Source organism: Microplitis demolitor, chromosome 1 (assembly GCF_026212275.2).
Source record: "Microplitis demolitor isolate Queensland-Clemson2020A chromosome 1, iyMicDemo2.1a, whole genome shotgun sequence".
Lineage (NCBI taxonomy): Eukaryota > Metazoa > Arthropoda > Insecta > Hymenoptera > Braconidae > Microplitis > Microplitis demolitor.
The window spans coordinates 6,280,315-6,306,219 of NC_068545.1; the positions used below are offsets into that span (position 1 = coordinate 6,280,315).

At 25.6% G+C, this 25,905-nt stretch overlaps 1 protein-coding gene across 6 annotated transcripts; it reads left to right on the forward strand.

Annotated features, from left to right (window-relative positions):
- The first annotated feature begins 897 nt into the window (after positions 1-897).
- On the forward strand, positions 898-25,040 carry LOC103569589 (proton-coupled amino acid transporter-like protein pathetic). 6 transcript variants are annotated; one of them, XM_053740986.1, is made up of 6 exons: positions 898-1,345; positions 1,415-1,530; positions 13,445-13,530; positions 20,959-21,366; positions 22,301-22,661; positions 23,959-25,040. In XM_053740986.1, the coding sequence occupies exons 2-6, from the start codon at positions 1,474-1,476 to the stop codon at positions 24,553-24,555; spliced, it is 1,509 nt and encodes a 502-aa protein (XP_053596961.1). In that variant the 5' UTR covers positions 898-1,345; positions 1,415-1,473; the 3' UTR covers positions 24,556-25,040. The 6 variants fall into 6 exon arrangements, with proteins under 6 accessions (XP_053596961.1, XP_014300413.1, XP_014300412.1 ...); XM_014444926.2 differs by lacking the exons at positions 898-1,345; positions 1,415-1,530 and adding exons at positions 6,658-6,828; positions 12,309-12,754; XM_053740982.1 differs by lacking the exons at positions 898-1,345; positions 1,415-1,530 and adding exons at positions 6,723-6,828; positions 12,580-12,754.
- Positions 25,041-25,905: the final 865 nt, after the last annotated feature.

Below are 25,905 nucleotides of genomic sequence, written 5' to 3' on the forward strand. Positions count from 1 at the left end.
GCGCCAACATTTTATTTATTTATTCAAAAATTCAAAAAATTTCCACTTGTCAGTTACATCGCTCATAAAAAAAATGAAACACAATCATGAAATAAATATATATATACATATTGAAATAATAATCATAAAAATAGGTTTACAAGGATAAGCATCAGTGTTTTTAAAATCTAAAGATAATATTTAAACATCTTCGGATCAACCTTGTTTGTTTTAAATATTTTATTTAAATAGAAAAAACACAATAAAAAAAATTTACGGTTCAAAATATATAGAATATTTTTTTAATCTTATTTTTAAAAATAATAAATTACATAACATCTTAAATAATTATTTGAATCAAAAAAAAAAAAGTTATATATAAAAACACCTTACAAGAAATGTCCAAGTTTGTTTTATTTACGGTCCAGACAGTTTCTTAAAATAAAATATATATATTTTTAGCTAAACAGTTGGTACCACCAGAAATTCATGAGAAAGTTATTATGGAGAAGAACGAAGATGTGAATAAAAAAAAAGTCTATAAGTATTTATGTGGGTATAGAAAGGTACAGGAACAGGAAATAACAGGAAATTTAATAGACCAAATTATTTAAAGTACAAAAGCAGGTGAAAAAAAATGATTATTGAAAGGTAAAGAATAGAAGAAAAGGTTAATAATTGTTTAAATTTTCTACTTAGATGGCGCTCAATAGAAATAAAAAACTACTAACTAAACTTCTGTAGTTATTCTGCAGTGTAGTCTAGTAGTTAAATACGGTGTTTGTGTCTACAATAAGTATAATAGTGGGGTTGTTAAGTTAAAGAGGGGATATATCTTCAATACGGAAAGGGAAAATATGTAAGAGTGGGAGACAGAAGTAGAAGGGATTTCAATAAAAAAAATGTTAGCCGTCTTTTATGCCGCGCTATTCTCATTCTTCGTTGAGATCTACTACAAGCACTTTGGTGATCAATTAACAAAACCGAATGTGCCTTGTGTACATTCTTTTAATAATTAATTATTAAATTAATATATTTAATGTAGTGAATTGACGAAAAATTTATTGTATTTATTAAACCGATTTGAAAGAAAACAAATTTTTTATTTAACGATAATTATATCAGAACGTCAAGATCGATATATTTATAATATTTGTACGTATAAATATATATATATATATATATATTTCTTCTATAGGAATTATCTATAGATATTTATATATTTTTGAAAATATATTATTTAAAATAACGTTCACCGGAAGTGTGTCAGCACATACCACTTTTTTTGTGATGCTGCGCGAAATATTTAAATTTGAATATTTATAAATAACTAGAAGAAGAGTAACTTATATATAACTAGAAAACTGTGAGTGCTGTATAGAATATACAGAAATATATATTAATTTATATATATTTTTTATATAAAATATTGAAGGTAAATTGCTGGCGACAAAAATTAGAGGCCTTTGATAAAAAAAATATATATAATAAATAATGTCGCACATGATGTCTAATCAGGCCACTGCGCCGTTACAAGGGGGTGATTTCAAGGTAAGCTTTTTTTATTGTATTTATTTATTTTTTTACTCCAATATTAATTAATATTAATTAATAATTACCCACATACTTGATTATTACTCTATAATATTCTACAATAAATAATCCGTTGCATATTTATTAGTCATTAACAGGAAAATTTACATGCGTCTTATATATTTTCATATATTATATGACGTATTGATTATAATATATTTAAATGTCAGTTTATAAAAACTTGTAAAAAGTTCTGTGTCGATATAAAATGTTAAATTTTTATTGAAAAAATATTTAATCAAACGATTGATTCACAGATCGATATATTATCGCGTTGCTGATAAATAATAAGTTTCAATGCTATAAATCGATTGAATAAAGAATTAAGATTTACTATATAGAAAAAGTACACGCGAAATATTATAATTATGTAGGAAGTTTTTGAAAACTGTTTTTTTTTTATTGAATTTTTGTTTCCATAGAAATTAAGAGTCCGTTAGTAGGGGTGCACAAAAATCGTTTGCGCATGATTGAAAGTTTGCGATTTAACATCTGTCGTGTTTCAGTACAATCGAAATTTAAACATACATACATTCAAATACTGAATAGCGAATACAGTAGTAGTAGTAGCAGTAGTAGTAGTAGTACACAATTTTCATCTTTTACCTTACAATACACCTATATCTATATTAATCGTTACATCACCGTCTACGTCTACGTCCCTAGTATACGAAGTTCAACGACATATGGACTCGAGAAAAAATCAATACAGCAACTCTATAGGCATGAATAAATAAGTTAATTCGATTATTATTTAATTTTGTAACGTCAATATTATTTGATACCAAAAACTAAATGTAGATTCTCTTTATTTTTTCAATTAATTTATGTATCGCTTGCAAATTCTACTATAGATATATTATTTATTGATGCCTATTGTAATTATTTATTAAAAAATAGTACTTTTATACATTAAGTTTAAAAATAAATGTTTAATGAATTTAAATAATTAAATTATGACTATTTGAAGACTAGCGTGTCTATAATTTGAATATGAGCGGGCGGGCATGAATTCTTGGATGAAAAAGATTTATATGTTCTAAAATATATCATCATTGTAATGATATATATCACGATGCATGGAATTATATATATAATTTTGTCGCATCAATATATATGATTATGGTTACGGAATAGTAAAATATATTATCAATATATGTAATGAATAATTTTTTGGTTTTTTGTAATTTCTGAGTTTATTTAGTGATCCATTTAAAAGTAAATTGATTACATTTAAAAAAAATATTTGATGAAGAATGTCATTAACTTCAATATTTAAGCTCAAAATTTTTAAAAAATTATCAATATGAGCAATCGTACTTTTGAGGGCAAAGTATTTAGTGTAATTAACAGTACCTAGATATATCTTTTAAATATAAAATATACAGAAAGTAGTTGATCAACGTGACAAATGGAATTTTCCATACCTGTAGGCATCGGTTTGTCTTCATCGCTGATCGTTAACGATACATGTTCAATAGTTACAAGAATTACAGTGGGGACACAATAGTGGGTTTGTACACACCTATAGGTTCTCTTATCCCTGTCTTCAAGTACACATGTATACTTTACATACTAACAAAGGTACATACCTGTATCTTTTGTCTTATACTCTATAAGTATATTCCTTCATTCACATACATTACTTGAAATAGTTTTGTGTTGAATAACGCAGACACAAGGTGGAGTAACTAGTTACTATAATACTATTTGAAGAAGTAATCTTTTAATATAACTTCTACGTACTTAATACTTTTATATATTGTTTAAAAACAATTATTGACTTTTTTCGGATTCAAAATATACACAGATTTATAAATCAATCGACTACAATAATCCATTTTTTTTTTTGTTGAAAATTATAAAATTTCTTATAAGAGTAGTGCACACCCGCTTCGCGCTCGAGGTGTGCAAAATTTGAATTTATATTAATGAGACCGTTAAACATATTCATTTAAATTTATGATTTAATTCAATTTTTGAAAATTAAATTATATGAATCATTTATTTGAGAAACCCCTTAAGTCAAGAAAACAAAATTTTTTAGGGAACACAAAAACTATTTTTCTGGAAAAACTTGCCATTGAAATAATAAATAAATAACTGAAGACAATAATGTTAGCGTCTCTGAAAAATATTCAAACAAGAAAAATTCAATTTTTTAATTGAAACTACTTAAAAAAATTATTTAAAGTTGATTAACTTAGGGGGTATATCAACCAAACGGAAGAAAAAGTTATAAAATCATTGTTTTTTTTAATTTTTTCCACTCTAATAATTTATTAGGCTGATAAAATGAAGTATATAATATGTATTTAAACTCTGAAACTCAGAAATTACAAAAAATAATAATTAATTTAAGTATTTTAATTAGTCATATTATTTTTTTTTTCCAAAAAAAGCGCGAATTTTAAATAAAGAAGAAAAAATTATTTCCATAAAACTAAAACTGCATATGTTTATTTGAAAAACTCCATAAGTCATTGACTTATGGGATTTCTCAATAATATAAAATTTCTGTCACCCCGTTAATTGTTTTTTAAACACTGACGATGGATATTTTTATTAATTTCTATGGGGGAACATCCAAAGAACCCAAAAATGCAAAATACCCAATTTCGAAAAAACATGACTTATTGGGTTTCTCAAATAAACGATTCATATGAAATTTTAAACATTTCAGATAAATAGAAACAAGATTATTAGTATATAATTAAACATAAATTGTTATTTGTCAAGAAATAAATATAAAAATGTACAGTAATATTAAATAAAATGTAACAAAACATAATAACAATTATTTAATATTGATATCAATATTATCACTCTATCTGGTAACAACAATTTAATCGATCATTTGTAAAAATAATAATCAGAGTTCATAATACAAACTACTGCGCGGCAAAGAAATATAGTAACATAAAAATACGTAACTTTTTATTATCATACATATAACTATCATTTAACGTATTCCTTCATGTGGTTAACCAATAACAGTATGTAGTTTTCCTGCTTAACAATTCAAACATTCAGCCGTATAATTTGTAATCACATAAAATTATTTAAAATTTTCCTATACACTGAGAAAAAAAAATACTTTTAATGAGAATATTTACTTGATATAAGAACATATATTCTTGATAATTTTCAAGAATATATAATTTTGTCTCAAGAATTCGTAGAATTGAAGGGAATAATTTTTATTTAATTCAAGTAAAGCTATTCTTTTGTTCACTCGCAGTATAATATCAAATTCATATAATAACAAAAATAAATTTGATGCTCTTTTCTCAAGAAATTGATAATTAAAAATAATAAAATAAATATTTTGAACGGATTTCTTGAACTAAGAAATTCTTGTTTGGAAAATAGTACTTTTTTTTCTCAGTGTACTTCTGCTAACATTCTTGTCGGAAATTTAATATATTTTTATCTACGCTTTTTATTTTTTTCCATTGACCCTTCAATTTTTTTTTAAAACTAGAGCGAGGTATATGAACTATATATTTAAAATATTTACGTAATACCGCGCACTAAAAAACAACTTAAGATACAATGCTTCCTCGCGGCTATAACTAATTTTATTACACACGTCGAGACAGTGGTATATTTTTATGTTCACCTAACATATATATATACATACGAATACGATGACTCATTATGTAGAATCTTTTATTATAGCCTACGTAAATTTACATTCACTAACACTTGACTTAAAAAAATTTTCATTTCAGCAAAATCGATTGTATTAAATCTCGCTAAAATATTCAAATACTTAATATATTTTATATATCACTTTTGTATACATAAAATAATATGTCACATTAACTAAAATATCACTTCCGTTCCTTTAATTCCCTTGATTATTTTTATCTAGCTGTTAGATTAAGAGCATATTCCATAGCTTGATTTTTTGATACATTATTTTCACGCACACAAAATTAATTAATTTATTTCAAGTGATGATTAAGTAATGAGCGTTAATTAAATTATTTTACAATTTAATTATACTTTTAACAGATTTTGTACAATAAAATAATACATCTTAATAGTGTATTATTTATATAGATAAGGTAATGATGTCTGGGATTCGTGTACTCAATTTATTTAGTTTCTTTTAAACATTAACTTACCGACTTGCGTCTATAAAGAATATCTTATCGCTTTAACAATAATTATGTATTAAAAACGGAACATTATTCGTAATGAGGGCTTCTAAGTGTACAATACTATCTTAAGTTTAATTTAAAATCGATGATCTTACAGTTTTATTACAATTTAATAGACAAATTTTTTATACATTTGTTTGTAGACTTTATAATTCACAAACAAATCGATTAATTTTTTTATTGCCCCTTTAGTAATTTAAAAAAAAAATACAGTCCTTCAAATGATTTTTACACATAAAAGTTTATGATAAAATTACATTCTTGAAAAACAAATAGATTAATCTATGTTAATCTTATTTTTTTGCAAATATAATTTTTTATTAATCTACTAGATATATAAATTATTGATAAGGACATTGATTTTTTATCAGAAAAAAATATTAAATGCTTTACTATTAATTTGTTCAAGAAGTAAAAGTTAAAATTTTGGTTTAAAATAAAATTCCCTATGTTTAGGTAAATTATCGTATTTTTTTTTAATACCGTTCATGTCGACTCGTTATCCAGGCTCATACATATTATCATGTTTTACTATCAACGGTTAAATAAAAAATGTTTAGCTTGTAAGTAATTGACTCAGTGCCCGAGTAAAATGAATCGTTGAAAAGACGTTGGCTATTGTAAACTTCAAAACGTGACACGACAAACTTTTTTTACTTCTGAAAATACAAGAAGTTAACAATTGACTTATTGATACTATATAAAAACATTTTTTAGACTCTTTTGTAATCTATTTTGACTCTCAATTAAGTGATAATTTTTTTAAGTGAAAATATGGCTAAAAAAAGTTGATTTTGAAGTATTTCTTAACTTATCTTTTACCCTTCTTCAATATCATTAAGTCAGTCATTAATTTTCTTTTGAGTTTTTAAAAGTTTTAAAAGCGTTACAACAAAGTTTATCATTGTGTCACGTTTTGAAGTTTGAAGTCAACGCTTTTTCAACCTTTTTTAAACAATTTTTTTTCACTATACCTACAGAAATTTTAAATTCCTGAGTTATCTAAAAGACGTAAATTTGTTCTTTTCTCTTATGAAAAAAAAGTATATTACACACCGAGGAAGGAAATTAGAAGTTTGCAACTCACGTGAGTAATTGCCTACTCAAGACAAAGGCGAGGATGACCAATATGCGGATTGGAACATCCTACCTTTCTCCGGGGTGTGTACACAATTTTTCATCAAATTTGCACCTGAAAGTTTAAATTTTTGCCTCTAGGAAGAATAGCGCATGCGCTAATTTTTATCACTTGCTTTTCTCATAAAAGAAGACAATGACTTTTTTCCCTCTAAACAGGGCAGGAATTTAAACTTTCGATGCAGATATGGTGAAAATTATGACAATTAGCACATTTGCTATTCCTCCTATAAACAGAAGCAAAAGTTTAAACTTTCAAGTGCAGATTTAGTGAAAAATCGTATATACACAACGGAGGATATTTTCTCTAAATTAATCGGTAAAAAGTACTTCAATCAGTGGATATTCACTGCCCAAATACTTCCAAATTCATCACTAATTCACCAGTGATAGTAAATATTCACTGATTTTAAATACTTTTTACTGATTCATTTTGAAAGAGTAGGACGTCCCAATTCCCGTGTTTAAAAAAAGGAAAAAAGGATTCGTTAAAATTTACACATATCATGGGTAAAACGAACAGCTTACACTTATCTATATGTTGTTTTAACATTCGTCGTGATTGTAAAAAAAATATCAAACGTATATGTTAAAAGTACAAATTTTCCAGAAATTCTTTTGTGATAGTCAAGAGTATTTATAACATACATTATGTGTTAATTTGATGTACCTGAAGATCGGAACGTTTCTCGCGCAATGAAAGTGAAAAAAATTTAAGTAATTTGACTAAGGTACCCGCGGGTAATAAGGCCTGTCGGGTAATAAGGCCTAATAAGTGCCAGAAATGATATTTAAAATAATCGCCTCCGCTAAAGGCTACTCTAGTAGAAGGGTCTTGCATAGAGATGTTACGACAAATTTATAGAGTCTCGATACCACGTTCCCTGTCTTCTATATTTTATCATCCGTCATATGCTGTCTCAGCGCAGAAGAAATTATAAAAAACAATCTAGTCTTCTGACTTTTAAAAAAGATACTGATAGTTTTAAGTGCTGTTGAGCAAAACAATCTAGTCTTCTGATTCTTAAAAAGTATTGTTGCTAAATTTAAGTGATGATTCATCTCTAATACCAATTTTATTAAGTAAAGTTAAACTATTCCAGTTTGTTTAACTCTTAGGCCTACCCTACCGTAGTAAAATAAGGCCTATTTGTATAGTTTTTGTGAAAGTATAATTTTTTGTTTGTTTATGGTAAAAATTACCATTACTTGATTACATTTTATGTATTGAAATAAAGATTAATGATACATTTCGATAATTAAATGCAATATTTTCGATTCTATTCAATATTTTCTTTAGCTAGGCCTTATTACCCGCCGGTACCTTACTTCAAATTTACTTGGGGTATTTTGGGTTGGCTACAATTTTCGGCTGACATACTAGCAATTATGCGAAACATTTCAGAAATCTAAATCTAGTAGATGCTTTACTTTTCATTTCGTTCTCTTATTTTGGTTCCACGAGAAACGTTCAGCTCTTTAGGTACATTTAATTTGAGAGTATAATTAAATAGTGTTACATTCAAATAAAATAACATTTTTGTGTGTTAAAAAATCAACCGATTTAAGTTGACAAAGTACGATAATAAGTTCAATGAATACTTGAAAGTGTTAAAAATTCCATATTTGAATTTTGAACACTTACTTTTTTTACACTTCCCTGATTAAGAAGAATGATTTGCTCCATATTAAGTGTTTATCTATATATCAGTCGATTCAAATTGTTTTACATTATTTCAAATTGTTTTGAATTATTCAAAATCATTTTTCTTAATCAGGGTTTAACGAACCCTTTTTTTCTTTGCAATTACATCCGCGGGTCGAAATGTCCTGCTTTTTCCCCTTGTTGTATAATTTACTAATTTTTCACGGGTATGTCAAAAAAAAAACAATAATAATTTTGAATTAAAAAATGAACATTAATATTGTTATTGTCAACAGATAGAGTTTAAAAATAAAAATTCAGTGGAATATTTTTAACGACAGTAATATGATTCAATCAATGATCATTTGACACTTATTAAACTACTGTGACTGCAGTATAATTATTTCCAGACGATTCTGGTTTAATATTCTTATGATCAATATTATTATTATGATTATTATTATTATAGTTATAATAATGATAATTATAATGACTATTATTATTAAACTGATCAATTTAAATTTTATTTTTAATATATTGTAACGGATATTCACACGTTCGTTAACATTTATTGATCTTAATAAATCATTAATAATTTACATTTATATTTGTAATAAATATTGACACATATCAATTAAGATACAAATAAACTATTATATTTATAGACCACGAAACGAGGTGATGTAACAATAACTTCAAGGTTGTAAATATACTTACAACAATTTAAAGTCGGTGCGTTTTCATTTATCACTAACAACTTAGCAATAGGAAACTTTTAATTATCAGTAACGACTTAACTTATTTCAGTTGTAAAACAGTATGAGTATTCAATACATCAACACAATATTTAACGATAAAATATTATAAAAATAAATAAAACTTTATATATTTTACAAACATTAATATCGATGATTAATTATTAAATAATAGAATTTATCATAATTAGTATTTATTTTGCATTGATAATACAATAATTATTACGTCATAAAGATGAAAATAAAAAATACCAGACATTAATTTATATCTTATGTTTCATTTTTATAAATTGCTGTCATCACAATGACGTTAACCATTACATTCTATAATTGTAATTTTATATTTTAACTGGAATTCAATTTCCTCCGAAATCATGTTTAAAGTTTATGTACGTTTCAAAAATAGTTAATTTTTTTCTTTGAAATTTAACATTAAATGCGTTGTAAAAATTTATTTTAGTAAAGATAAAAATTTTGTACAGTAATTACATTTTTTTTATTTTTTTTTTAACTATAAAAAATATATATATGATAGTATCATATATAGAGGTAATTGCGCAAGGTGTAATTGTCGGTCAGCGTATTGCCACGTAGACAATTACCATTTTTTACGGGTCTGAATTAAATCTACTTGATATTCAAGGCCAATTTATGTACCAAACTTTATTTTTAAAAAAATTTTAATAAAGAACATTTAGTTTTTAACAACGAAAATTTAAATTACATGCATTTTAATGATACAATATATATCAAAATATTTATTATATCATATCAGCGATAATCTTTGACTTGATTGTATCTCATTAATGAAGATCAGCGTTTTAACGTTTGGTCATTGACTCTCTATTGTAATTTAAAATTTCTTATGTTTAAATTATTCAATAATTTAATCTACTGTTAATAATTTTTTATCCATTGAGTAATTTATATGAATAGATATTCAAGATTATTTAAAAGGTCAACTTAATTATGTTTCTGTCTCATTTGTTAGCAACTTAATTATTTCAGTAGCCAAAATATATATATAATTTCAGTAGCCAAAATATATATATATATAATTACAGTAAACAATATATATGTAGTATTCTATGATTAATGCTACTAAGAAAATGAATATATTTTTGTCAGACAATAACTTTAATCGGTGTATTAGCAACATTATATTTTACCTTCAAAAGCATGATTATCTATTTTATGGGTTAAATGCATCCTCATTTGCAAGTAAATTACGTTGCTTTTGACGTAGTCATATCATTACAATGAATATAGATCATTTACAATTACATTAAAGGAGTTTATAAATTTCATTATTTTTTTTAAATTTTTTAAACCAATATATTGTGTTTATATAAAACTTTGTTTACTTTTTCATACAATTATATTTTACGAGTGATATATTTATATAATATCCGTAGTTATTCTAGTTGACATAACACTTTAATTAATTTAACTAAATTATTATTGTTACGAAAATTTTAATGATTTTAAATTTTATTATCTTTGGCGCCACCTTTTATCAGTTTTTTTTAAATTAAAAATTTAAAAAAATAAATTAAATTTCATGGCCACTTTCAATTGTAATCAAACGGTATTGATATCAATTGGTGCAATTGATAGATTATTAAACTAAATCAATCGTTAAATTTATCGCGCATGATTAAATATTTTTATTTTTATTTTTATAATTAAAAGGCCAATTAGTCGTGCGTAAGTTTATTCATAAATCATTTTAAAATAATTAAATCATTCGCTGATATATGTATTGTTTATTATTCTCAGAACAAATAAAAAATTTATTTGCTACGTCATTTAAAAAATATATCAATTAAACTATTTACTTTTTTTTTTTATCATATTATTTTTTTAACTTTCAAAATTCTTTGATCGTCACCATTTCGTATGCAAAGAATTATATAACAATAATAAAAATATAAAATTTTTTTATGAGACAGATTTATATTTATTTATATTTTTTCATATATAATAGTATAAAAAAATAAATTTAGATTAAGAAATTCAAAACTACGTATTTTCATATCTTTATTTGGCAGTATGACAGAAATTCAAGTTGTCTCATTTATAATAAATACCTACCGGATGTAATTTATGTTAATACGTTCTGAAAATATTGTTGATTGACGGATTTGGCATAAATAATATCATTTTAATGTCACTAATAAATTAAAAAAAATTTCATAATATTTTATATTACATCGTCAAATTTTAATTACAAAATATTGATAATAGCTTAATCAAAATTTTTAAATCTAAAACAAACAATATTTTTTTACAAATTTACAATATAATACACACCACATTTTTTTTACTTACATTGTATCTCTGTTTAATTGAATTTAACAATAAACTCGGGACTTTTTGTAACTTTGCCAAGTGGCGCCCTCATGTTAAAAATAGAAACTCATCTACTTTTAAATTAAAATTTTATTTATTTTGAATTTCCGTTAGCCTTGTTTATAATACATACACATTACATTATCATTACACATATATTTTTTATTATACATTAATTAATTTTAAATTTCATTAATGAACAAAAAAAAAATACAGTAAATTTTTTTTTTAAATTGACGCAGACACATTGATCTGCATATCATTAACTTTTCCTATTTTTGCATTGGCCACAGACTGAATAAAGTTTTAACATATATATTTATATACATATAAATATATTAAGAAAGCTTATTCGTCCTCGGTACATTCTCAAATGTTTCATTTTGGCAACGATCCGTTTAGCTTTTTGCGTCTTTAACTATTAACTACTAAACTACCCTACTCTAGACATTATCCATTACATTAGTCTTATTCTATTCGTCAAGAGTCACTTAGCATTCTGCACTACAAGAGTCCACACGTATTAAACTGAATACTCACATTCAGTTATTACAATTGTTGTAACCAGTTCATCACGGATTTAATGTTTCAATAACTTTATCATTGTTAAGTCAAATAGGTGAAATAATTCTTAAGCAACTTCTATTTACTACTTGTGTCATATTTATTCAATTTTAGTTGATTGCTTGATAGTGATGGTGCAGTTATCAAACAATAAAAAGTGATATTAAATAAATATTTAAATAAAACATTATTTTTAAAATATTTAAAAATGCCGCTCGTTGTTAACGGATCTACTGAATACTTAATCACATATTATATAAAATAATTAATGCTAATTGCAAGTGTATATATTTATATATATAGTTTTTAATTAAATGTGATTATTAGCCCGCCGTTAGTTCAATAGGCAATTGAGTTTATTTTAATCGCTTAGTGCTTTATTTAGATTGAAATACGGTTCCATAATTATATTATTGTTAAGTTAAGTTTATTTAATCAACAAAGACAATTAATATTTATTCAAAATGGATTTTGAGGATATAAGCCCAATGGACAGTGATTTTGATGTTGAAATGAGCTCATTGTCATCAACTTATATTCCAACTGATGGACGAGGAAAAGTTAATACTATTTACATACTTTATAATCTCATACATTTCATTTATATACACAAAAAAAAAAATAAGAATTTCTTCAACGAAGAAATATTTTTTTGCCCCAAAAAATTTTTTTTCGTTTTAAGAACTTTTTTTTTTTTTTTTTTTTCAATTTTTGAAGCAAAAAATTTATGGAGGCAAATAAAATTTTTTTTTTGCTAAGAAATTCTTTTTTTTTTTACACAAATTTTTTTTTGTTTAAAATAAATTTACTAACAAATAAAAATAAAATGATTTGGTTATAAAAAATAGATTAATTTAAATCAAGTCGCGTTGTACAAAAAAAATAAATAAATAAATATATTACCGGAACTTGTATGATTGAAAATTAGTGATAATAGCAATGAGCGCGTAGAGATAGGGTGTCAGAATAATTTTGTTTAATGATTTACGCTTGAGGATAAAGTTTAGTATCCGTTCATTGATATATATTAGCAATTACGTAATATATGTATACATGTATAATGTATAATGCAAGCTGATGATTTACAATGTTATATCAAGTGTGGTATTGATGGTAAATTTATTCAAAAATATCATTAATCTCATTAACTGTTATACTTCCTCAATTTATATTTAAATTAATTGATAATTGTGACAATGACGATAATGATAAATAATTTATTTATTTTTTTTTTATTTTTTTATTTACAGCGAACACCCTTGCGCCCGATGATTGCAGAATATGATCCAAAAAAACGTGATGTGAAAACAGAGTTGTCAGACATGGTACTTGTCAAGTAAGTTTTTTAATTATTTTACTTATGCAGAAATTTTAAATATGTTTTTATTTCATAATTATAAATTATAAATATAAACAAATTCATTAAACGTAACGGATTACGTTCTTCATCTGACTTTAAAATTTTTACTTGACATCATCAACTTTTACTGTCATGGACTGATCATTGTCATCGCTTTATTGCTGAAAAAAAAAATTTAATTGATTAAAAAAAAATTCACTGCACAAAAAAAAATTTCTTGGCGCGAAAAATATTTTTCATTTTAAATTTAAGACAAAAATTCTATGAGACTTTTTGGGACAAATAAAAATTTTTTTGAGGAGAGTAAAAATGTTTTCCGCCAATAAATTATTTTTTTTGTGTAGCTTTTAATGCGAATGAGTTGATAATCGAGAATCATATAAAACTGTACATCTTTATCATTAATTAAGTTACTTTTAATTAAAAAATAATATTTTATTTAATCAAAAGTGGAATATTTATTGGCGATATTATTTCCTTATTTAGTTTATTTAGTATACAACTATTATTACAAACTATATAAATTGTGCTATCATTCATAACATTTTAAATTGCAAAATAATATTTTATCAGTTATAAAAACGTCATGAATTTTTACTACAATTTATTTTTAAAATTTTATGATGTAATAGAATTTTTCATTAACAGTTTAATCGCTTTGATCGTTATTTTACACAATCGATTGTAGTAACAAAGTGATAAACTTGGCGGCCTTTATTGCATCGAAATCAAAGCTAGAAATATTTTATTTATTTTTAAAATTAAATAAAACATTACTTTTATTTTCAATATCGCCAATAAATTAAACTTGAATGTAGAATTTTATAATAATAGATAAATTATCTGGCTGTGCTATTAGATATTATTTTAATTATCATTGAGCATACCGTGTGATCGTCGCTTGAGATTTTGTCTTTTATTTTGTAAAATAATTTTTTAAAATACCGCCAAATGTTTGAAAAAATTAAATGACATATTGTTGATAAAACGTTAGTATTTTAGAGGTGTTAGTTGCCACCATTATTTTTGCTGAATGTATCAAATCCCTACAATATTTTTTCGTACATTAAAAATGTTTACTGTCTAATTTCTTACTGTTTAGTTGCCTACTAAAATTCATTTTCTACGGTTCTATTGCCTACATAAGTATAAAATATATTATTTAATTGCATATAAAAATGATTGCACTGTTCTATTGCCTACGGAAAAATATTTAATGATGTTTAATTGATTACTATTTAACTGTGTATCCAAATCAAAGAAGTACCTAATTAATGTAGACAAGCTTCTGATTTATTTGCTAAGAAAATCTTGTACTTGTTGAGGAGAAATGATCAACGTTCACGACCGATCACTTGAGAAAAACAACACAGCTGATCTGTAAAATATCAGAACCACAGTAATCTTCACAGTAGTATAACTTGCCCGGTCCATCATAAAATACTGGGTTGAATCTCATAGTCGATGTAGAAAATGACCTGACCAGGCCACTAATTTCTAATAGAAAACTCGGAATTTTCCAGTTGCTATTGTGAAGCCTACAGTAGTTCTGATATTTTTCAAATCAGCTGTGTTTTTTTTTCTTAAGTGATCGGTCGTGAACGTTGATCATTTCTCCGCAACAAGCACAAGATTTTCTCAGCAAATAAATCAGAAGCCTGTCTACATTAATTAGATATTTTTTTGATTTGGGTACACAGTTAAAAAGTAATCAATTGAAAATCATGAAATATTTTTTAATAGGCAATAGAACAGTGCAATAATTGTTGTATGCAATTAAATTATATATTTTATATTTATGTAAGCAATAGAACCGTAGAAAATAAATTTTAGTAGGCAACTGAGCAGTAAGAAATTGGGCTGTAAGTATTTATAATATACGAAAAAATATCTCAGGAATTTTATGCATTCATTTTGATGAATAAATTGATTGATAAAAATGATAAATTATTTAAATTTAAAGAATCTATTAAATAATTCCATTAATTATTTAATTTATTACTATCAGACACTTGACATATGAAAAAAAATGTATGACTTTTATGATAATCGCTTGATGCTTAACAAGATTATTTAATGTACTTTTTATTATAATTAAATTATAATTAACTGTTCAAATAATGTGTTAATTAAATGTTAAAAGTAAATACAAATATTACACACAAGTTTATCTTAAAAAAAAAAAATTTTTAAACCGGAATTTCTGGTTTCATATCAATTAATAAACAGAATAAATTTCTTATGGTGTATGTTAATTATAAGATTTTAGATAAAAATTCAATTTATCTTAATTTATGAGGGTTATAAAAAAGATTTACAAAGTGGATTAATTGAACCGAAAGAATATGTACATTTTTTTCCTTTTTTCAAGTACATTATTGAGCAATGTTAATTTTAAAACAGTCATAAAGATAATACGTACACATATATACACATATATATATATTTTTTTCTAATCACCTCATAAAATTATTTGCTTAGTGGAAATTTCCACAAAAGATATTAATGGTTTAAGATTTAGTGACAATCCTAAATAATATATATATATGTCACATTTATTTTAGCCACGTAAAATTCTTAAGAATTAAATACTTTGTACTGTCAACAATATGTACATACATATATCAATTGATTAAGGTTAATTATTGTATATATAAAGTAATTCTACGAATTAATTGACAACTTAAAATATTTATTGACTTTTAAGTATCAGTTGATTTATAAATCTTTCACAATATAATTTCTAGTAATTGTTTACAATTACAAAAATAAATTATTTTGTTTTTATAGATAAAATTTAAAAAAAAAATTATTTTCAAAGCTTTAAATTTTTATTTTAGCATAATTTATATATTTATGTAGACAAAAGTTTTGAATATTCATTGCTTTGATAAATTGCTTTGTCCTATTTTTTTTTTGTTCATTCTGCATGGACTACTTCAATGGAATAATTTAAACTATTGTAAAAAGTACACTATCAAACGTGTTCTTGAAAAAAAAAAAAAAAAAAAAAAAAAAATATATATATTTAAAAAAAATATGATACATTTAAAAAAGTATGATACGACTATCAGTTATTTTCTAAGACATTCCTCGACGTGGGTGTAAACACGTCATCTTTTAGCAGCGGAATGTTGCATACAGATTTTATATAAATAAAACTTGAGTCAGCAAAAAAAATTATAAGGAAAGTTGAACGTTAAATAATTATTACTATTATTATTGTTGCATAACAGACAAATTTAAATCACGCGATAATAATTTATGAAATCGTGATCCATGATTTTTTTTTAGCCTGCGCCCTAGAATAAATTAAAATAAAATAAAAGTGTAGATCATGCGGTATGCAATTTATTTGATAATTATTATAAATATTTTATAATTATTATGATAGGCCTAATTTTATAAATTTATATGATTCCAGACAAACTCATAGTTAACTTATTTGTTTTAAATTATTTTTAATAAATAAATAAGGCCATGATAATTGACGTAACGAATAGAATCAAGACCTCTAAGACTTGACGGACTGAATTGACAATAAATCGCATCACTAATTTCAAAAAGATATATATTTTTATACCCCCTTTTGGTATGATACTGAAGTTAGCGACGATTAATCATTTTTGGAATTTTTTTTAAACAATAAATAATAAAAAAAAAATTATTTGGAAAAATTGCACCTGTAGTTTTTTAAATTTTCTACATGTGCATATTTTTAATTTTTTTTTTTTGTAATTTATTTGTTGAAAAAAAATATCCGAAATTTAGTAATTGCCTGCTAACTTATGATCCTGAAATTGATCGACAATCAACAATTTTAGGATTTTTTTTTCAAGAAATCAATTGAAAAAAAAAAAAACTGAAAATATGCACATGTAGGAAATTTAAAAACCTATAAGTGCAATTTTTTCAAATATTTTTTTTTATAATTTATTGCCTTGAAAAAAAAACCAAAAATTATTAATTGTCGGCTAACTTCAGGATCATCTTTTGGTTTTAGGAAACTTTCTGAAGTCAAAAGAGCGCATAATTTTCTTTTCATTGCCAATCGTTTTGTAGCTTATTTTCTTGCTAAAAATTTTTTTTTTTAATTTTCAGCTTTAGAATAAGTCTACACTATGATTAAGAATTAAAAAAAAATACGCTCGTTTGGTTTTAAAATTAGTAACTAGAGTCAAAAGGACGTTTAAAAATAAATGATCCTAGTTAGTAGACAATTAACAATTTTCGGATTTTTTTTCAACAAATCAATTAAAAAAAAAAATGCACATGTAAAAAATTAAAAAAACTACAAGTGCAATTTTTAAAAATATTTCTTTTTTTGAAATTTATCATTTTTAAAAAAATCCAAAAATTATTAAACACGGCTAACTTTAGGATCATGAATGTAAGTCCTTTTGAAATTGGTGGCGCGAAATAAATAAATAAAAAAAAAAACATGACAATAATTATTTGTTTAATTAAATAGACATGGAAAAAATAAAATTATGACAATCTTTGATAAACTGATATAATCTCGTTAACGTGTATTATCCTTTTTTGTTGTGAAGTGAAATGTTTAAGTAAACAATGGCTTGTTAGTCGTCGTACTGCGTCGTGGCGCTCGGCGTCGGTGATGCAGTGCGGTGGTTGCAGCTGAGCCTGATCTCTAAGCCAGAAAATGTCATGTGTGAGACGCGTGTGTCTCTCGCACACGAAACACGTGTGAACCCGTGTTGTGTCACCGTGTCACGTGACACGCCGAGCGCGAGAGTATCTCACAAGTAAGAGCTCTTATCTCGTCAAAAATGAGAGCTCGCAACACACCTATGGAGAGAGACTACCGCACTTCAACCGGTACCTACACAACCTCTACCTTTTACGATTTATATCATTTAATATTTAATATTTTATTAATTTATTTATAACAAAAAATGAAAAAAAAAAATATGAATATAAAAAATTTAATAAAGAGGTCTCATTACCACAATGTCATTGTTTTTTTTTTATTAATAAAATTGTACAATCGACACTGTTAAGGACAGGATGTTCAGCGATCCGGAAAATTTATTATATAATTATAAATAAAAATTAAAGAATTTTTTTACGGTGTAAAAAAAATTTATTAAATTTTTCCAACGGATAATTACTGATTTTTTTTTTAAAGCGCCGTGAATTTTTGATTTTAATTACTTGTTAGTTATCATAATTATTATATTGAGAATTCCTTCCTATCCTTGAAAATCCTTTCAATTAATTCTCAATAGAATACTGTACTAGTAATGAAGTATACGTAAAATTGTATCAGAGAACTTTCGATTTTTTTTTATTAACAGAAATCATAAATTCGAATAATAAATATGATGCGTTTTATGTAATGAGGTATTAACTTTTTAAAAATTATAATTGACGAAATAATTTGCTGGACATCTTGTTCATTTGATATAAATTTACCTTTTAATTTATTTATACACTGGCTATATTTTATAAACACGGGTAATTACTCTGGCATGATTAAGTATAAATTAAAAAAAAAAAAGGGATTCAAGGGCTACGCGTTACCGAGGTTTTGTTAATAATCATTAATAATTAATTAATTGGTGTTGGTTATTTTTATTTTAATCAATGCAAAATATAAAACCCATTAATGGAGTCGAGGTCGAATATTGATGATAAATATTTATGCACAGATATAAAGGATATCTTGGATTTTTCATCGCTTCAAGAAAATTTTTATTTTCAATTTATAATGCGAAAAATTTCTTAAATTAAGTACAAATTTTCTTGGGGAAATCTTTTTTTTTGCATTAATCGAGATCAAATATTGATATAAAATATATATTAAGGTGGCCCAAAAAAATGACTCTTTTTTTCGAGTCTCTTATGAAAATTTGTTGGTTTACGATGTTTTAAAATGTCTCTCCAAAAATCAGCTCGATAAAAAATTTTCAAGAGGTCGCTCACGAATTTTGAAAATATCAAAAATGATCGAAATTTGAATTTTTTATTTCAAATTTTTTTCTTTCTCGTGGCAGCAATAGTTTATGTTTGTGAAATCATTACGCTGAAAATTTAAGCCCAAAATTTAAATATTTAAACCTCGCTCAAGAATTTTGAATGTTTTCGAGTGCTGTCTCTTGAACGTTTTCGAGCGACCCTTGAATATTAATAATAAAGCTTTTCGATCTTTTCACCATCAATTTGCATGACAATGAATGAAAATATAACCCGAGAGATAGAAATAATAAGTTATTTAGATACTTTTTTTATTGTTAATTCAATTTTTAGATTTTTTCGCTTATTCAAAACTTACCAAATTTTATTGTTTAAGACTGCCCTATATATTTTTGGTTATGCAAAAGTCATATTTTAGTGAAATGACAATAGTTGAGTTACAAAAAAATGCGAAAACTAATTCAAAGTATTAGTTACATATTATCAGTTAGTATTCAAAAGTCTTGAGCGCCGTTTAAATATTTAAATTTTGGGCTTAAATTTTCAGCATGGACATGATTTACAAATATAAACTACTGCTGCCACGAGAAAGAAAAAATTTAGAACTAAAAAATTCGAATTTCAATAATTTTTGATATTTTAAAAATTCGTGAGCGACCTCTTGAAAATTTTTTATCGAGCTGATTTTTGGAGAGGCTTCTCAAAACATTGTAAGCCATCAAATTTTCAAAAGACTCGAACAAAAAAATAGTCGGTTTTTTTGGGCCACCTTAATATAAATAGCGCAAAAAGTTTTTTAATAAAAATTCAAAAAATTTTTTTTTAGCAATATATTTTTTTATTCCTTTGCTGTCGGATATATTTGGCCATTTCTCTTCAACTTTTTCTTACAGTTTTTATTTTATTTATTCCATCATCATGTCAGCATCCTCGACAACCTTGACAGCAATAATTCTTCACTTAAACACCTAACCATTTTCCTTACATTAGTCATTAACAATCCGATGATAATTTTTATTCGTTAAACAGCTTCAACATTTATATTTTCTACATTCATTATTAAATATCTCACATTGTATTACTAATCATTTTTTTTTTACCTCAAACTATATTTATAACTTCCTTTAACGGAATGGTTTTGCTAACGTAATGAAATTACAAATAAATTCATTAATAATTTCTAATACACACGGAAATAATTTCTAACATTACACAATTCAAGCTAAATTTTATTTTATTTTAACACATGTTAAAAACAAACGCACACAGAAATAATAAAAGTATTAAATTTAGACGCGGATTCGCTAAAAATTTAGCCAAACAATCGTGTAAAAGTTGAATAAAATTTAAATAAAAACAAAAAAAAGAAACATTTAAACATACGTACGTAAAAAGAATGTCTAATGTGTTTTTTATATAAAAAATAAACATAAAAAAAATAACATACTAATAAATGTAATATTGCAGATACAAATGTGAGAAAAGCGACGTACCCACAATAATAGCAAATGGCTCAACGTTACCATTGGTGGAGAAAGCAAATGATGAAGAAGCTGCTCTTTATAATCCATTTGAGCATAGAAAATTGGCCCATCCAACATCAGACCTTGACACCCTTATTCATTTGCTGAAAGGTAGCCTTGGGTCTGGTATCCTGGCGATGCCTTTGGCTTTTAAAAATGCTGGACTTTATTTTGGACTCGTTGCGACCTTTTTAATCGGTATTATATGTACATACTGCGTTCACATACTTGTTAAATGCGCCCACACTCTCTGTCGACGAACACAAACACCAAGTTTAGGATTTGCCGAGGTCGCTGAGACGGCTTTCCTCGTTGGTCCTGAACCGGTTCAGAAGTACGCCAGACTTGCTAAGTGAGTAATTTTAAAACTCTAACCACTGGTTAGTTTATTATTTACCAGTTTCTGGCTTCGGCTTAAAACTGACTCCATGAAATAAATCCACTGAACAAAATCCTTGACCATATATTATAGTATTATAAAACTCATATGATGAATATTCATCCTTTAGAAAATTTTTATTATTTATTAAATAATAAATTTTTTATAGCTTACATTTAAATGAATCGTTTATTTGAGAAACCCCATAAGTCAAAAACCAAAATTTTTTAGGGAACACAAAAACTATTTTTCTGGAAAAACTTGCCATTGAAATAATAAATAAATAATTGAAGACAATAATGTTAGCGTCTCTGAAAAATATTTAAACAAAAAAAATTCAATTTTTTAATTGAAACTATTTAAAAAAATTATTTAAAGTTAATTGACTTATGGGGTATCTCAACCAAACGGAAGAAAAAATTATAAAATCATTGTTTTTTTAATTTTTTCCACTCAAATAATTTATTAGACTGATAAAATGAAGTATATAATACGTATTTAAACTTTGAAACTCAGAAATTACAAAAAATAATAATTAATTTAAGTATTTTAATTAGTCATATTATTTTTTTTTCCCAAAAAAAGCGCGAATTTTAAATAAAAAAGAAAAAATTATTTCTACAAAACTAAAACTGCATATTTTTATTTGAAAAACCCCATAAGTCATTGACTTATGGGATTTCTCAATAAAATAAAATTTCTGTCACCCCGTTAATTGTTTTTTAAACACTGACTTGATGGATATTTTTATTAATTTCTATGGGAGAACATCCAAAGAACCCAATAATACAAAATACCCAATTTTGAAAAAACATGACTTATGGGGTTTCTCAAATAAACGATTTAAATAATTAAATTATTATTTTTGATAAAGTTAATTAACAATTTAAATTACTTCATTTTACAGAGCGACGATTAATTCATTTTTGGTGATTGATTTAATTGGTTGCTGCTGCGTGTACATCGTATTTGTAGCAGACAATTTGAGCCAAGTAATTGAGTTTTATACCAAGGTTCACTATGACATAAGAATTTATATGGCACTTTTGTTACCTCTGCTCTTGATTTTTTCTTTGATAAGAAATCTTAAATGGCTTGCGCCGTTTTCGATGGTTGCAAACATATTAATTGCAGTTGGTATCAGCATAACTTTCTATTATGTCTTCCGTGATACATCTGAATTCAAACCCGTACCAGGATTTTCAAGTTTTCCACAATTACCAATGTTCTTTGGCACAGCCATCTTTGCTCTTGAAGGAATCGGTGTTGTAAGTATATATTTTAAGATATATGTATATATGTATCGTTATTTTCAGTAGTAAATATATTAACTTAACATTTTTACTATAATAAATTTTTTACACGTGTCATATTACATTAAATACGATTAGTACAAGTTTATTTCAAATTTTTAAGTCAAATAGAATTTGACGCGCGAAATTCGTTTATTTTAAATTTAAAAAATTTCAAAGTAGGGGTGTGCGAATAATTCGAATTTACGAATTATTTGTTCCGAATCGAATATTGGCAAGAATTTTTTTTCAATTCATTTTGGTTTTCATAATTATTAATTTCCGTTTGAAAAAAATTTACAAGAACAAGGTTACACAAGCAATATTTCGAAATTCTCGAAATTAATTACTCCAAGTTTTTTTATAGAGAATTTTAAAATATTGCATGTGTAACCTTTTTCTTATAAATTTTTTTCAAATGGAAATAAATAATTATAAAAACCAAAATGAATTGAAAAGATCTCTTGCCAATATTAGTATTTAGACTTTTTATGTTACTGACGGAGAACATACATTGAAATTGAGCAATTGTTTTCTCCGGATAATTGATTTTTAATCAAAATATATTATTCGTAAGTAGAATATTTTGATACACAATTTAATGGAATTCAAATTGGAAGCAATAGAAAATCCAGTGATATTTCGATAACTCGCGAATTGTTCGAAAATTTCCGAATTATTTGATTCGAATTTCGAATCAAACGGTATTCGCACACCCCTATTGCAAAGAACCGGTAGCTTAGAAAACTAAGATGAAAAAATATTTTTCCATACCTGCATCAAAAGTTTAAATTTCTGCCCTATTTAGAGAGAAAAACGTCTTTCTTTTCTTTTGTGAAAAAACAAATGATAAAAATTACCGCATGCGCCATTTTCCCCACAAATAGAGGAAAAAATTTAAACTTTCAGGTGTAGGTCTAGTGAAGAAAAGAATACACACCACAGAGGAAGGTAGGACGTCCCAACCCCCGTGTTTGCTCAAAATATCCTACTTTCCTTCCTAGGCGTGTAAAATACTGAAGTCTTATTTGCGAAGTCAGAAAAAAGAACTCTGTAAGAACTCTTTTCAAAGACGTCTTACTGAATTTGCTAGTTGGCTTATTCAACACCTTAAGAACTTCTTTAAGATGTTGATAAGACGTCCAAATTAGAAATAGGAACTCATTTAGAACTCATCAAGACGTCATTTTGCTATCTGGGATGCTAATTTTTTGTTACAAACTTCAGAGTAAATTATTTATTAATAATATAAATATTAATTAATTGCTTGCAGGTTATGCCATTGGAAAACAACATGAAGACACCCAACCACTTTATCGGATGCCCTGGTGTTCTTAACATTGGAATGTTTTTCGTTGTTTTGTTATACAGTACTGTTGGATTTTTCGGTTACTTACGATTTGGTGAAGAAACTGATGGATCAATAACTTTGAATCTTCCTGTAAATGAACCATTGGCCCAAGCTGTTAAACTTATGATTGCTATTGCGATTTTCCTTACATACGGATTACAATTCTACGTTCCCATGGAAATTATTTGGAAAAATTTGAAACATCATTTTGGTGCACGTAAATTATATGCTGAATATTTAGTAAGAATTGGATTAGTTATTTTTACTGTATCAGTAGCCATCGCAGTACCAAAGCTGGGACCATTTATATCACTTGTTGGTGCGATTTGTCTTTCAACATTAGGTTTAATGTTTCCCTCAGTGATTGAACTAGTAACAGTATGGGATGAAGAAAACGGACTTGGACGGTATAACTGGAGACTGTGGAAAAATATATTTATAATATGTTTTGGTATTCTCGGTTTCCTAACAGGTTCATACGTAAGCTTGCAAGACATCTTAGATAGCAAAGCTAAATGAGACAGCGGCGTGACGGCGGGTCTTAACAATAGCGAGGAAATTCGCGTACAACGACACTCATTACTAATGAGTGATGATAATAATAATTATTGGCCGCCCTTCGTTGTACATAAAAAATTAAAAATTGAGTCTATAGATTTATATCTGCCTACCTCCGGCTCTCTTATCATCCTAAGATGTCTATACATTATTCATCATAGTTAAAAAGTAAAGGCAATAAAAGTTTGTAATTGTTGCTTAGTTAGATACTCAATTTAATAGATATTCAAATTATCTTTTTTTAAATTGAGTATAAAAAAGACACACATCCGAGAACCGGTCTCTCGCGGACTGAATATCACGTCCAAGACTTGCTCGCGGTGGGACATCACTTTTCTCTCCACTTCATTCTTCCAACAATGAGAGAAAATGTTTGCAACGTGGTTATTATTATTATTTTTTTTCTATCTTTATTTATTTATTTTTGTTGCAATTGAAACACAGGATTTACCAGTATTTCGAGATATTCATTGAACTCTCGTTTATTATTATTTTTTTTTCTTTTTTTTTTTTTTAAATTAAAACGTATCTTTTATGTAATATCGGGTTGATGACTTCTTGCCGCGATGCAATCGTTTTTGATTGCTGGCTGTAGAAATAAATGATATGTACGCTTTATTAATTATTATCTCAATAGTTTATAATCACCATCTAACAATAATTGTGCTCTTATTAAGTGATTATTTTTTTAAAAACTTTTTTTTTTTTTATATTTTGAAATCTGTTCATTATAAATTATAAGAGCCATTATTGACCATAAGTATCAGTATTTTTTATTAATGATAGTTAAATTAGTGAACAAAAAAAATAAAATAAAAAAAAAAACGTAATGGTTATTTAGTAGTAGTTTTGACAGCAGTATGTTACATTCGAATAATATTTGAAACAGTACAATGAATGTGTGATTACAAGCGAATAAAAATAAATAAATAAATTGATAATTAAGTAATTAAAAATGAAATGAAATTGAAAAATCAATAATGGCAGACGATATTAATAAAAGATACGAATGAATGAATTTATAGATAAAATGCATGCGTATACGATAAATGAGAAAGTGACGTGCGCTCAATTATTTAATGCAATCAATATGCACATTTTTATACAAAATAATTTTCAGATAATTATTATTTATATTACTCATTTTCTATATAATAATTTGATTGTCATTATTATTGTTATGAAAATTGCAGAATCTCGATAGCATTAATGCGCTAAAAAAATTATCATTTTTTAAATTTAACGCCAGAATAAAATGTCAAGCATTTTTTATACACATAGATCTTTTTTTTTAATTGTTTAATTTTATAT